The sequence below is a fragment of the Mauremys mutica genome, chromosome 1 (genome assembly GCF_020497125.1).
Source record: "Mauremys mutica isolate MM-2020 ecotype Southern chromosome 1, ASM2049712v1, whole genome shotgun sequence".
Taxonomy (NCBI): domain Eukaryota; kingdom Metazoa; phylum Chordata; order Testudines; family Geoemydidae; genus Mauremys; species Mauremys mutica.
Window position 1 is genome coordinate 338,467,903 of NC_059072.1, and position 16,342 is coordinate 338,484,244.

At 42.7% G+C, this 16,342-nt stretch overlaps 1 protein-coding gene across 1 annotated transcript in view; it reads right to left on the minus strand.

The window, feature by feature from the left end:
- Positions 1-16,342, minus strand: part of FAT3 (FAT atypical cadherin 3) — a 471,657-nt gene that overhangs the window by 107,655 nt on the left and 347,660 nt on the right. Inside the window, exons 7-8 of the mRNA XM_045020047.1 lie at positions 11,588-11,863; positions 9,615-9,825 (exon numbers count right to left, since the gene is read on the minus strand). Of these exons, the coding sequence (XP_044875982.1) occupies positions 9,615-9,825; positions 11,588-11,863 (487 nt within the window). The remainder of the gene's footprint in view (positions 1-9,614; positions 9,826-11,587; positions 11,864-16,342) is intronic.

Sequence of the window (16,342 nt, forward strand, 5' to 3'; positions counted from 1 at the left end):
AAAAACAGGTACCTAAATCTGGGCTCCTAAATCCATATTTAGCCACCCAGATAAGTGGCCTGATTTTCATAAGTGCTGAACATCCAGCAACTTCAACTGACTTCTGAAAATCAGACCACATATTCAGGTGTGTAAATATGGCCCTAAAAGCCCCTTTTTGAAAATCTTGATTTATACATTTGTTTCGTATTGATTAAAACAAAGTCTTTTTCTCTGTCTTTAAATATTTAAAATGATCTTAATGGTTAGTGCAGGCACTCAATACCACTGAAACCCACTCTGAAACTTCTATTTAGGTGCCTACACATGAATTTAAGAGCCTAACTTTGAGATCCCAGGTTTGAAAATGTGGGCAATGTATATTATGCAAAAGTAAAATGTGGGAAAATGCACCCCCCACATTATGGAATTAGACTATCAAATAGTTGCATACCTGAGACACAAAAAGGGGATCAAAGGCTAACAAGCCAATTGCTTGATAAAGGAATAACAATTCATGCCCTGAAATAAAGAGGCTATTAAGCAACTATAGAGAGAGGATTACTGTAGCTCAAGGCTACAAAAAACTGACTACAAAGTGTTAGAATATAATTTAGAAAAATTACAAGGAACAATACCATATAAAATAGATAGAAGTATCTTGTGTCAGAGAGGTTTACTATTTGATTTCTCAGGAAAGAGAAATCTAGATTAATAAGATTTTGTAAAAAATGTTTTGAGATCAGTGTTAGCATATGCAGACAGAGAGGTCATTGACTGCATAAAGGAGAAAATAATGTGTTTGGATCATAGGATTTTTTTTTTTTAAACTAACGTGATATACCCTCTAACCGTTCTTCAGGAGACAGATGCAAAACTTCAGGGTCTGTCCAAGTTTTTAACTGTTAAGAACATAAGAACGGCCATAGTGGGTCAGACCAAAGGTCCATCCAGCCCAGTATCCTGTCTGCCGACAGTGGCCAATGCCAGATGCCCCAGAGGGAGTGAACCTATCAAGTAATGATCAAGTTACCTCTCACCTACCGTCCATCACCACCCTCTGACAAACAGAGGCTAGGGACATCATTCCTTACCCATCCTGGCTAATAGCCATTAATGGACTGTTACTACATGTTGCCTCTACTAGGCAACATTTTTTTGTGTGGCATCTTAAGTAACTGCTTAAAATGTGGCAGTTTATTTATTATCTTTATTATCAAACCATTCTTGATATCATGGTAGATTATCATGGAGACTATTCCTGGGATCTTTTTGCTAGAGTCAAGGGTCCATGACACCTGTAAGAACATTTCTCATACACTACTGAGTGGTAACCGTTAGTAAACGCAGCAAGGAGTCCTGTGGCACCTTACAGATTAACAGACATATTGGTCTTTTAGTGGCAACTGCTACAGCTGTTGTGCAGCATGTGTGAAAATTTCAGCTGAAGAATAAACTATGTGGTGACCTAAGAAGTAAATAAATACAGATTCTCTGATAGCTGTAACTGACTGCTAAGACTATCCGTATTTGCTGCAGGTTCTGAGGCACGGAGGCTAGTCCAAACAGCAGAAAGCAGTATGATAGTGGCTCCCACATATCAGCTATACACACACCCGTACGAGCTGCAGAGGCCCAGGGTTATGCTAGCTAACCCAAACCTTGTGCTGTTCACTGAGAAGCCTGGGGTGCAGATTCCCACAAGGATGAGCACATTGCTGGCACTGACAAACATTGCATATGGCAGAGCAGTTTTATTTTGGTACTAATAGCTAATAGGAATTAGTTACAGTCACAGACTGATGCATGTAAGGATGGGGAGGAGGGTGTTTTTCTCCTTTTGAAATTTCTTATTAAATGATGCGACTACTGCTTTCATCATTCAAAGTACTTCCTGTGAATGAAGAAGCTGTGTATGATCTGAGCCCAGCTGTTAAAATCAGCATCCTCACTGCACCCAATTTACAGATTATAGAAATTATAGCAACTGAAGCCTCAATTTTGATACATCTAGGATTGAAGCATCTGTGCATAATGAAACCATAGGAGTTCAGTTTTATAGTAAATGGAGGCTTGAAGCCTGGAATAGCAGACACAGCTCACGATGAAACAGAAACAACAGGCAGTTATAGAAGACAAACCTATATGCAAACACTTTGGAGGCTAGTACTAAAATTCAAAGGGATCTAGATAAATTAGAGAACTGGGCTAAAGACAAGATGAAATTCAACAAGGACAAATGCAAGGTGCTATACTTAGAGAAGAATAACCAAATGCACAAATACAGAATGGGAGATAACTGGCTTGGCAGCAGCATAGCTGAGAAGAATCTGGGAGTTGTAGTGGCTCACAACCGCAAAATGAGTCAACAACATGATGCTGTTGCAAAAAGCGCAAATGCAATTTTGGGTTGCAATAACAGAGGCATAGCATGCAAGTGACAGGAGGTGATAGCATCGCTCTACTCGGCACTGGTTAGGCCTCAGATGGAGTACTATGGTCACTGCTGTATAGAAAGGATGTAGAACAGGGGTCGGCAACCTTTCAGAAGTAGTGTGCCGAGTCTTCATTTATTCACTCTAATTTAAGGTTTCGCGTGCCAGTAATACATTTTAACATTTTTAGAAGGTCTCTTTCTCTAAGTCTATAATATATAACTAAACTATTGTTGTATGTAAAGTAAATAAGGTCTTTAAAATGTTTAAGAAGCTTCTTTTAAAATTAAATTAAAATGCAGAGCCCCCCTGGCTGGTGGCCAGGACCCAGGCAGTGTGAGTGCCGCTGAAAATCAGCTCGCGTGCCACCTTCGGCATCGGCACGCATGCCATAGGTTGCCTATCCCTGAGGTAGAGAAACTGGAAAGGATCCAGAGGCAAGTGACAAGGATGATCAAAAGGATGGAATGCAAGCCTTATGAGCAAAGGCTGAAGGAACTGTGTATGTTTAGTTTAGAAAAGAGGCAGGAGTGAAAGTAAGGCGGTGTGGGCTGGTATGGTGTACCGGTAAAAAGTGGCCACTGGTACCGGCCCGTACAGCTGACTTTAAAGCGCTGCCACCACCGACTGCGGCGCGCAAAAGGAGCAGCGACGTTAAAGCTCTGCTGTGGCAAAGGACCCTGCTTAAAACTTAATGTTGTTGCCCCTTTTGCCCCCTCCCCCGGGCCACTGACAGGGGGTGCAAACGGAGCAGCTTCCCTGGGGACGGTGATTTAAAAGCCCTGGGCCCTTTCAATCGCCGTTGGAGCCCCGGGGCAGCACGGGCCAGGCAGCGCAGATGGGCTGGCTGGGGGACGCTGACCCCTCAGCCCCGGCCCTTCCGCCTGAGGCCCCCGTACCGGTAAGAGTTCAATTTCACTTTCACCCCTGAGAAGAGAAGACTAAGGGGGAACATGATAGTGGTCTTCAAATACGTGAAAGGCTGTGTGACAGGATGTACTTACCCCACACTAGAGAAGGAGAAGTTAACCCCACATGGTGGGTGGAGGAAACCACATCCCATTGCCACTGCTGGGCATGCTCCAACTGGAGCTTCAGCATAAAAGGCCAGCTCAGTTGGGGCTGAGGAGAGAGAGTGCTCACTGCAGGCTCCTTCCTGGGAGCTGCTGGAGCCCCCGATCATGGAAGCCAAGCGTGCCGAGACCCAGGCCAATACCAGGCCACCCACGGAAGCCCAAGTCATTGGGAGCTTTGCAAGCTGATGAGCCCAGAGGTCCAGGAGACGTGTGGACAGCAACACTGGAAAACAGGGTAGGAAGTAACCCAGGGGAACTAAAGATTGGTCCGGTTGTGGAACCGGGACAAAGGCAGCACGTTTCGGATGGATCCTCACTAATCTAGTGGTGAATCCATTTGGTGCTATCAGGGCCATGGGCTGGGACCTGGTGGAGCAGGGATGGCCTGGATCCCTCTACCCTGGCTGCCAGCCACCCCTAGATGGCGGCCCATTTCCAAACTGGCTGCTCAGTCACACAGCCTTGACTAAGAGGGCAGCCATACTGACTCAGGCCACCAGGTCACACGACCCTGCAAGTGAGGGCAGCCATATTGACTCTGGCCACTAGGCCCTGAGGCTCAGGGTGGTCATTGGGTCTCAGTTGTGGGGCTATCATGGCCTTCCCCATGCCCCAAAGAGTGAAGGGGTGTATTGGCTCCACAACAAAAGATAAAGAAAAAACTGTTCTCTCTTGCCACAGAGGGCAGACCAAGAGGCAAAGGGTTCAAACTACAGCATAGCAGATTTAGATTAAATCTCAGGAAAAACTTCCTAACTGTAAGAACAGTAGGACAATGGAACAGACTGCCTAGGGAAGTTTTCAAAGGGAGGCTGGATAGCATCTGTCTTGGATGGTTTAGACACAACAAATCCTGCATCTTGGCAGGGGGCTAGACTAGATGACTCTTGCGGTCCCTCCTAACCCTGCAGCTCTATGATTCTGTGATATACTATGTAGAAAGGAGGAAAACATACAGCCTAAAAATGGCCATCTAATAACCTAAATATCATTTCTAATCATCTTATGTTCTGTTTCCATTATGTACTATATTACAAATGCATTGTAGCCATAGTCTTACAGCACTACATTATTTATCATGTGTATTGTGGTGCACCTAGGTTGAGGTCCCATTGTGGTAGGTGCAGTACAAGGATACAGTAAATAACAGTCTCTTCTCCAAAGAGCTCACAGTCTCACAGACGAGACATCAGAGGTGGACAAGACGAACCAGTGGGCTGTGGGACAGCTGGGTAAATAAAAATAGTAGGACATGTGCAATTCTTGACTGGTTTGCTGTCTACCTCTTTAAAAAAAGCAATAAACCAATCCCACGCCCTCACCCCCACCCGACACACACACACACACATTATAATAGGGGATATAAAATTATATCCCAATGAGTGAATCATGGAGGAGTAGCACAGAGGGGAGTAGATGGCTCGGGTTATGGAACAAGGAGTATTTTATCACTAGGTTGCCGGTTGGAATCTGCTTCAGGTAGATGCTCAGGTCTGGTGACCTTGAGCAAAGTGATCTGCTGGCCTCTGCCCCAGTGCTAGTGGAACAGAGGCCCCTGGGTTTTGTTCCGACCCCCGCTACTTACACTGGGCAAGTCTCTTCTCCTCCGTTTCCTCACCCATCCTTAGTTTGTTTTGACTATCTAGACTGTTCTAAAACACCATTTCTTTGGCTCTCATATTGGAAGCCATAGCAGACTGGCCAAGGATGGAACAGACACAGAGACAGAGAGCTGGGTGCCCTCTCTCCCTGGGGTGATCCCTTAGGAAAGGGTTGAGGCATATTGGTGTGGCAGTGTGGGTACACTTGAAATGCAGCTGCCCAGGCTGTGCTCATTCTGTGATGACCAGGACTTAATTCTTCCAGGGTTATTAATCTATTGCCTTTCCCGAGGGCCACAATAAATAAAACTTATTGCATCTATTTCTTTCAAAGAAAAGGCCACCCGTAGAATGGTGATGTACTCTGTGCAGAACTGTATTTCCCCAACACACTACATCTGAACATAATGCTGTGCCGCATGTATTTGTATGGCTGATGAGAGGAGCACTGCCTAATTAATCATGCACAGAGTCACATGTTGTGGCAAGGAACATGAACTCAAATCAGACAAAATCAGCCACAGCTGTCTGTCCACAGAGCTTGAGACCAGCTCCTCCCCCAGACAGTAAGTTGTCTGATACTCTGCTGGAGCTGCTCGCACTCTTGACACTGGCTGACCATACTGGAAGAAGTTCACAGGAAGGACAGGGGGAGGCAGAACCAGTAGAGAGGCAGTATGAAGCAATGGATAGAGTACAGGATTGGGACTCAGGAAACCTGGCTTCTATTCCCACTTTGCCACCAGAAGGGACCACCAGATCATCCTGTCTGACTTCCTGTGTATGACAGGAACACCAACACCACCCAGCACCTGCACACTAAACCCAACAACCAAAATTAAACCAAAGTATTACAGCCGATGGGAGACCAGACTATTATGTGCCACAAACAGAGAATAGGAAGGAAGGAAGATGACCAAGATCCTTGGAATAGCAGGGAAATGATTAAGTGAGATACCCAGATAATCCTGGCAAGAGACTTGTATCCACATGCTGCAGAGAAAGGCGAAAAATCCCCCAAAGTCACTGCCCATCTGACCTGAGAGAAAATTCCTTCCCAACCCCACATATGGTGATCACTGAGCATGTGAGCAAGAACCAGCCAGCCACGCACCTGAGAGAAAGAGGTCAGTGCCACCACAGAGCCATGGCCTTCCCTGCCCAGTGTCCCATCTCCAGCCTGTCCTTAATGCGCCAGAGGAAAGAGATTAAAAACACCCAACCCAGAATACATGGGAATCCCTTTCTGACCCCTGCAGATGGCTGGCAGGAACCCTGAAGCATGAGTTCTTAGGAACATAAGACAAACAGGAAGTGAGCCCCAGGGCTGCTGAGCCCTGCCCCACACCGTCACACGCAACCCCATCACACAGGGCAGGGACTATTTCTGTGCATCTGAACCCTTCCTAGGGCAATGTTCCTGATCTAAGTTGGGGCCTCCAGAGGATACCGTGATATAAATAATAAATCTGCATTCTGACCACATGCATAAATAATACATATGACTACTTAGATTGTCCAGCTTGGCTGCTTTTCAGGTCTGTATTTAACTGTTTTCTGTTTTGAACAACTTATGACATTATCTTCTTATTTGCTTAAGGAAGTGAAATTCCAATTCCTGTCATTCTTACAAAATCTCCAGAGTAGAGACAGGTAAACAAGAATGGGGGGTTCCTTAGGGTTTGTTACCATGAGAAAGTTGCATGGTTTAATTTATGGTGTATAGTACATAAAGTTGTGCAGGCACTCTTATTTCAGGTTGAGAGCAGCTTATTTCAGTTTAGTTAAACCTATTCCTAATTGATGAGAGGTAAGCAGTGGACATGTTATTCCTTGACTTTAGCAAAGCTTTTGATATGGTCTCCCACAGTATTCTTGCCAGCAAGTTAAAAAAGTATGGGCTGGATGAATGTACTATAAGGTGGCTAGATCATCGGGCTCAACAGGTAGTGATCAATGGCTCCATGTCTAGTTGGCAGCGGGTATCAAGCGGAATACCCCAAGGGTCGGTCCTGGGGCCGGTTTTGTTCAATATCTTCATTAATGATGTGGAGGATGACATGGACTGCACCCTCAGCAAGTTTGCAGATGACACTAAACTGGGAGGAGTGGTAGATACACCAGAAGGTAGAGATAGGATACAGAGGGACTTAGACAAATTAAAGGATTGGGCCAAAAGAAATCTGATGAGGTTCAACAAGGACAAGTGCAGAGTCCTGCACTTAGGATGGAAGAATCCCATGCACTGCTACAGACTAGGGACCGAATGGCTAGGCAGCAGTTCTGCAGAAAAGGACCAAGGGTTACAGTGGATGAGAAGCTGGATATGAGTCAACAGTGTGCCCTTGTTGCTAACGGCATTTTGGGCCTTATAAGTAGGGGCACTCCCAGCACATCGAGGGACGTGATCATTCCCCTCTATTTGACATTGGCGAAGCCTCATCTGGAGTACTGTGTCCAGTTTTGGGCCCCACACTACAAGAAAGATATGGAAAAATTGGAAAGAGTCCAGCGGAGGGCAACAAAAATGATTAGGGGGCTGGAGCACATGACTTATGAGGAGAGACTGAGGGAACTGGGATTGTTTAGTCTGCAGAATAGAAGAATGAGGGGGGATTTGATAGCTGCTTTCAACTACCTGAAAGGGGGTTCCAAAGAGGATGGATCTAGACTGTTCTCAGTGGTAGAAGATGACAGAACAAGGAGTAATGGTCTCAAGTTGCAGTGGGGGAGGTCTAGGTTGGATATTAGGAAAAACTTTTTCACTAGGAGGGTGATGAAGCACTGGAAGGGTTACCTAGGGAGGTAGTGGAATCTCCTTCCTTAGAGGTTTTTAAGGTCAGGCTTGACAAAGCCCTGGCTGGGATGATTTAGTTGGGTTTGGTCCTGCTTTGAGCAGGGGGTTGGACTAGATGATCTCCTGAGGTCCTGTCCAACCCTGATATTCTATGATTCTATGACTTAAACAACATGAGACAGTCACAGAGCCAAGAAAATATTGTTGCTCAGGGCTGGGTATGTAGCCTTAGTTTTTCTGGAAAGCCTAAAGCTACATGAATATCACAAACAATAAATATTCTGAGGCCATTGGAAAACTCTTGATATCTCAATGAGAAATGAAGAGGATTGTTTACATATTTTGGAAACTGGCTCAGATGTTGAACTTTCTGAACCGGGTTTTCATAGGTATGCTCAGTGTTTGTCTATTAATATGTTTATGATACTAAGAATAATGGGCGAGATCCTCAGCTGGTGTAAATTGGCATGGCTCCATTGAAGCGAATGGGTCTCTAGGAGAGCATAAGTGTCGCCTGCATAGATCAGTCTGCAAGATCAAGGTCTAATAAGTGAAGTCTGTGTCTTGATTAATCATTGGGACCATCATGGAGCATGGGATTCCTCTTTGTGATCTACAGTTGAGAAGTGTGATATAGGTACCAAGTATTATTATTATTAAAATGGAAAATTCACATTATTTTAAAGTGCAGAGTGCAGCAGCAACACAAAAGCAATCTAAGAGATAGGATTTTCCATTTTCTCACTTTTTGCAAGTATCTCTACTGAATGCATACTAATTTCCGGCTTTGGAAATGGTTTCTAAACTCAGATCTATAAAAGCAATAAAATGTTCACCTCTTACATATATATGCACACACACAGAGATGCATTAGGGAAATTAAACCATGATAAATACAGGATTGACAACCTTGGAGATTCACATCCACTAATTTTCCACAGCAGCAGCACAGCATGGACAAAGTCAATGCAACTTTCCAAAAAGTCTTGCTATTAGCTCTATTCTGGAGTAACCAACTCTAGGGCCAGAAAGGAAACTCAGGCCTAAGCTATACTTAACATTTTTGCCAGTATAACTATGCCGGCAAACCTTCCCAGTGTAGAGACAGCTTATATGAGCAATGAAGTGCTACTGCTGGTATAGCTTATACCGGTTCAGTGAGAGAGATAAGCTGTACCAGCCAAAACACTTTTATACCTGTATAAGATGCCTCTAATACTAGGGCCTTCGCATGCATAGAAATCTTGGCTGGGAGGAGGAGAGATATCATACCCTATGCCAGCAAAAGTGGCCTCAGTCTCCCTGCTCCTCTGATTAAAATGTCAACAAAGATGCCAATTAGCACCAACTGTCATTGTGTTAGTTTATGATGAAGCCATCCTGTCCACTGCACTAGAATGAAGCCAGTAAAACAAAAAATAGACATCAGATGGAATGACTTTCACTTACTGACTTGTGGATAATTTGAACCAATGACCTAGAGGTAAAAGCCTCCATAGCCATCTAATTAAAATGAAGTCAACTCTCTCTGATCAGTAGCTTAAATATTGAAAACAGTAGACAAGAATGTGTACTTTTTGTACACTTTCATCAGGGGATAGCTAGGATCAAGAATCCGTCAAGTTTTCTTAGTGTTACCTTATCTCTGAATTAAAGCCAGCATAATCACTCTTTTTGGTTTATAGAATGCATCACGTTGCAGACTTTTCTGTCCCTGTGCTCTAACCTGCTTCTATAGTGTAGATAAGCTCTGCGTTTTCTCCTTTGTCTTTATCCAAAGCAGTGACCTGCAAAACAGCAGATCCAATAGCTGCTGACTCATACACCGAGGCTTCGTACAAAGGACTGGTGAAGTAGGGACTGTGATCATTGGAATCTTCCACATTTATGATGACTCTGGCCAGGTTTCTTCTATAGGGAAACTCCTGATCTCGAACCTAAAGAAAAAATGCAGGAGAAACATCTTGAAATAACTTTATTAGCAGCAGTAATAACTATCTGAGCCCTGGCAATGTGCTCACTGCTGTACAATACAAAAATACAGACTTTTTCCCACCCTGAAGGCCTTAAAATCTAAAAGACAGACAAACAGAAGATATGGCACAAAGTGAGAAATCAAGAGGAGAAAAAGACTTGGAGGGTATTTTTAAATTTAATTTATTGTAAACTTATTCCTGGTGCCCCGCACCGAAGATGTAGGTTTTTAAAGTGATACAAAATAATGCTGTAATGTCTCATTTGATGTTCAGTTTTGAGTTTGTGCCAAAGGTTTTCTAATGCTGACAAATATAATATAAACTGCTACGTGCCATGCCCCTCACTGACACCATAGTGTGGGAACAAAGCAGCAGTATGTACAGTGTATATCTACGTAACTTTGTTCCTTCTTTCCAAAAAAAAAATGTATGTGATTGGACACACAATGACCAGTTATGTGGCTATCTAATCATTTGCATGTAAAAACCCAACTTGTGCATATAGGTACGTGTAGATTTTTGTATCAGCAAATATGTACATACATTTTTGAAGATCACGGTACCCATGGTAAAAAGAATAGTGCTGATCCTAGGGGGTGCTGAGCACTCTTCACTTAGACTGCCATCAATGGGGACTGATCAAATCTCGCAAGAGGGACTCAAAACCTTGCAGACCTGAAGCTATTATTTACTCCTGTAGCTTCTTTCACTCCCACATCCAAAATCTCAGCACTGGCTACAGTGAAGATCCTACCGGCAGGTGTAAGACAACCTTGAATATTTTGGTTCTTCTTAAATAAAGCAAGCAAACTTCACATAATATGGAGGCTAAGCACACTGTCCCAGCAATGATCTCCATGCCCTGGTGTCTCTATAGTCATGTCTGCACTTCTTCCTAGCTCCTGTCACATCTCACTCACCAGAGGCCTGCCTTCTCCTTGGGCTTTGCTTGCCTGAAGATGAGAAAAAGTATGCAGGATGGTGCCTAAGTTGTTTCCTCCTAAAGCTAGCCTTGCATCTAACAGGCCACATGGTGGTGCTTCAAAGGGTTTATTCTGCAGGGCTCTTAGATGGCTAAGGAAAATTAGTAGGTTACAGTGTTTAAACTAATTTAGTTCTTTGTTTTGTTTTAAAATTAACCTCCACTTCATAATATGCAACTTCCACATCAAAGCAGAGCACGTTCCGCTCTATAATTTAGGCACATTGAGCATACAAACCGATAATTAATTTTTTCTCTGCCTACTCCAAAGTTTGGAAATGTAGCTGGAAGCTATTTGGTATATAAATATCTACTACATTGAAATAAACCTATATAAGTAAACTATATATCAGGCTGCCATGCCTCCAAAGGCTGCAGCTGTGTGAACGGCAAGAAAGTGATTCTTCTGTGAGCGACTTCTCAAAGAACTTTTTAGATTTTCTTCAGAAACTCTGAAAATGATCTCAGATGAAAGGGCCAGACATCAAGAGATTATAACATTTCTTGTTTGTTGTCCATCAAGATGGCAAATCATTTCATATTACATAAAATGTACCGGTAATAAGTCTTGCAGAGCTTAAATAAAAAATGTAAAATCAATGCACAGCAGTGCAGGAAAAGATTAAATTAATTACTATTTACCATACTGAAAACTCTTTGCTTCTCCAAAAACTAAAGCAAATATACACCTTGAACAGCAATGATAGTGTTCTAGGTACCAAGCTTATGGTCCATTCTTACCATTACATTAAGGATGTGCTTATCTTGAGCTTCATGGTCTAATCTCTCGGCAGTGTATAGTACCCCTGTGCTGGGGTCAATTCTGAATTTTCTCATGCTGACTGAGTCAATGCTGCTGTGAACAGTGTAGCTCAACTTGTGTTTCTCGTCTCTGTCTATAGCTTCGACCTGCAATATCTCAGTATCAGGGAGGATGTCCTCCGAAATCGTGACATCGTAACTCGGGTGAGAGAATTCCGGGCCATTATCGTTGTTATCCAATACTTTGATAAGAACCTACAGACAACATGAAATAAATAAATCAGTAAAGCAACTGTGACTAAGAGTTACTGAAGTCAAGTCAGTTCACTAAACAGGCACTCAAAGAAATACAATTTGATTTACAGATCTGTATGATATGTTATTCATATACGTGCTGGGGCAGAGGAGACGAAAGGCATCATTTAATGTTAAACAGTCACCTCCATAATCAAAATAAATAGCAAGATTATTCAATGGGAAAGCAAGTTGATCTTAAGTAAAATGATCTATCCTAGAGAGGATAGAGAGGATCATTAATGATCTAAACAAGAGATTCACAACACCTAGGTTTCCAGCAATAATCGGAATGACTTAGTATTTTGGAACTTTGAATTGCTATAGAGACATTAGCTTTGTGGGTGTTACCAGAGAGCTGGATACATATTGTATTGTTTTCTCATTATCATCAAGGCCACAAAACTGATAATTTTCCTTCTGTTTAAATCTGTTCTCTTACCGGACTAAGCATTCATTAAATCCCGTACCCTTCTCAGCCCCATATATTGCACTGTGATGTACTATCAGTCAGTATGTTGGTATCCAGACACAACAGTGAAGGGTCCCACAAGTGTTCATCATATTTTAAGCAACAATCCTATTGTAGGAGTGGAAATTTGGGCCAAGAATCAATTCAAGGCCACACAGATCTAAAGCCAGGTAAACTGGAACATATTTTCAAGGATAGGCGATCTAAGGGCACTGGCTACATGGCAGATTTATTTAAAAATAATTTACAATTCCATGCAATCCCCTCCTGCCTATGCTCTGCCCAGGACTCCAGCCTTTATGGCCCACTTGTTCAATTTTCCTTCCAACACTTTGGTGCTTTCCCCCAATCTTTGCCTTAAGCCTGGGAGGAGTTCTCCATAACAATCTGAAAAGCCACTACATTATCTTCTTTCAAATCCCTCCTTAAAACTCAACTCCAAAGTGATGCCCACAAAACACACTGATCAGTGGTACACTGCAACTGCAGGGTATTATACTGATTGTAACAGCTCACTGTTACCCTGGTCAATCACCATCCGATTGTTGTATCCACCTGCTCTCTCTCCTCCTAGGTTATAGGCAGCTCCCTCTTTTCATTATATGTGCACGTGTACTGCCAAGAACAACAGGGCCCCAAATCCTGACTGGGGGGCTCTAGATGCTACCCCAATTCAAATAGTTAATAATCACCATCCCCACCTTCAAGCTTTTGCTTATTTATAATTTCGACAATATGTAACCGTAAATATACCACAAAATGTGTTTATCACCAGCCGAGGAATCAGATCCCTGCTGTGGGTTTGGTTTCAAGCCTGTATATGCTATTGATTACTTCTGGGTCCCTGGCAGCAGAATCATAGAAGCGGACAAGGAAAAGTGTTTGTAACACTGAAACAGACAACAACAAATACAGCTGTATCTTTCATTGCATTGGGGAAAAGCAGTCTCTCCTGCAGAGGATGTCTGGAAAACTCGATACACATTTTACAAAAAGAGTGCATGTAACACTAGAGATTAAGAATAAATGTACCACAGGAAGGAATCCATCATTTAAAAAAAAAAATAATAGTCCTCACAGGTTGCCAGCTATAAATGGACTGATCATGATGGACTTTTATTATTCAAAAGTTTTAGAAAGAGATAAGGAATGAACTGAGACACTGCCTAGGAGATGTAGCTATAAACCAAACACATGTCTGCTGAGTGATCTGACTATCCTCCAGGATACTACCTCTGGTATAACGAAGTGTCTCAACCTGGCTCTTTTGTAGCAGAAAGAGTGTATTACAGTGCTGGATCAAGCCCAGCTCACCCACACTTTTTGTTTTAGTAGAGGAAAAATTTATTTAATCTGTTACTAGAGTATCACATGAAAAGACATGGTCTCAGAGGGAAATGAAACTTTAGATTTCCATGTTTGGAAGCCTTTCTTGAATACTTTACCAGACAGAGCACAAGCAGTTGCAAGCGCCAGTCACAATGACCTAGCCTGGGAACTGACTAAAAAGCAGTTGCAATGAAATAGTCTATATCTTAAAGCAATTATCAAGGATTTAGCATGTGACTGTGCATTTGGGAAGGTTTAATCTTTGCTAGCTTATGGGGATATAAAGAAGGGAGGAAGTTGTATTAGGTTATTTTTTGGTGAGAGAGGCCTGGTCTACACTGGGGGGAGGGGATCGATCTAAGATACGCAACTTCAGCTATGAGAATAGTGTAACTGAAGTCGATGTATCTTAGATCGAATTAAAATTACTTACTTTGCGCCCTTGCGGCGCGCCGCGGCTCCCCCGTCGACTTTGCTTCTGATTCTCGCCGAGCTGGAGTTCAGCAGTCGACGGGAGAGTGATCGGAGATCGATTTATCACATATACACTACATGCAATAGGTCGATCCCTGATAGATCGATCGCTACCTGCCGATCCGGCGGGTAGTGTAGACATACCCTGAGATGTATAATAGAGGGGTAAACATATGTCATTAGATCTAAAATGATGACAAATCTCCCTTACTCATTGCAGTTTTATTTTTGTTAACATACATAATACATCAAGATATGTTTCTAATCTTACTGAGATAAATGAATCCTTAAAAAAAAAACAGATGTAGCACTTAGGGATTTTAGATGCCTTAAAACACGGGGAAAGGTTTGGAATAAAAATAAAGATCCTAATTCTGCTCTACATGCACACAGAGTAAGGCTACCTGACCAACAACTTGCTCCTTTGTGATCACAGAAAAGAGACACTGAACCAATTTGAATGTCGGAGAATATGATGGGAACATGATCTCCAGCATCTAACACTTAATAAGAAAACTATTCAAATAGAACATTCCCTAAAAGCCGTGACACTTTCAACCCTTGACACATCCTACTGTAAAGTAACGTGATTATTATTTGCTACATTGTTAACACAGACTATAAGGAAAAGAGATTTATTTTGATGTTGATTTAATTAGTGGCCAGGAGCTTTGTCATACATCAGTTAATTTAGACATTCCAATTGAGAAGTGAACACTTTTCAAACATTAAATAGCATTTCACTGAAATGCTGAGTGTATTAGATTGCACAGCTATTATTACAGCGCGGATTACATTCATTTTGGGATCATTACAAGTTGCCATGTGAGTTTTTTTTTTTTAACTAATGCTAGGAGTGTTAGTTCAATCCACTCTCTCTATAGGAAACAATGGTTATGCAAACGTGGGAGCTCACAGTGACAAGTCTTAACAGCACTGAATTATGTGCTACAATGGGGACGTTAACCACAAACACCATTGTTGCTGCACTGTATAAGATTATACAAATGGCACGGTCGCTTCCCTCTAGGTGTTTATGTGCAGGATTTCTGATTCCATTGTGGCAACCACATGAGGAAAATGCAAGTGGTTGTGATATCGCAACCCAGAGATGTGTACATGCCTTTGTTCACCACCTTGATTGTGCAATCACAACTCCTTCATCTATGATCTCATTGTAACGTTGCAGTATATATGGTTTTATAAAAATATGCTAATGAGTGAATGTAACTGGAATATGATTCATGCAAAAGGTCCTTGTAAGGAATCATTACAAAGCTTATAATCTACAGAGTGTGATCATCCTATTTGTATAAATGTACCACTCTTGTTTCTGAAATTTGAAATATAACTTCGAGGGCCTATTGTAATTATGCAAACTGTGGGCCATTAATGGTGGTTTGGAATCTTGATGACTCCCATTAACCGGGACAATTGTCCGCAGATGGCTGTGTTTTACCTGTAAGTCTTCCTGTACACTGTGTGCTGGCAAGTGGGCAATGAAGTCTTGCAGTGACATGTGATCATGTCGCCTGAACTGGAATCCATCTTTAACCTGGTGTCTTTTCATTGAAGGGAGGGGGGGGGGGGCAGAGAGGGACAAAGGATTCCTGCTTTGTGCAAAAGATATATAAAGGGGTGGAACCAGTGATGAGCTGCCAAAATCTTAACAACGGGTTCCCTATAAAAAGTTCTGATTTAAGGGATGTGCGACAGCATGTATTTTTTGTACCAATAGGGTTACCATACGTCCATATTTTCCCAGGAGGTGATTAACAACCAAAAAGCCTGACATGTCCAGGAAAATACAGATGTATTTTAACCCTATCTAAAGTTCTTTTTTAAAAACATGGGGCTGAACTAGAAATGAGCTCCGTTTCACATGTGTGTGTGGTGATCAGGGACAGTCTCAATTTTTGGGTCTTTTTCTTATATAGGCTCCTATTACCCCTCACCCCCATCCCGATTTTTCACACTTGCTGTCTGGTCACTCTAGGGTGTGCACATGTGTGGGTCCCAGCTGCTCCCTGCCCCCCCCTCATTAAAGCAGGTGTGCAGGGTTACTGCCCTGGGAACTGCAGGGCACCAGTGGATGTGGGGCTGGCTGCAGATAGGGGCGTGGGGCAGGGCTAGCTGGAGGCAGGGAGTGACACGGGCTGGCTGTG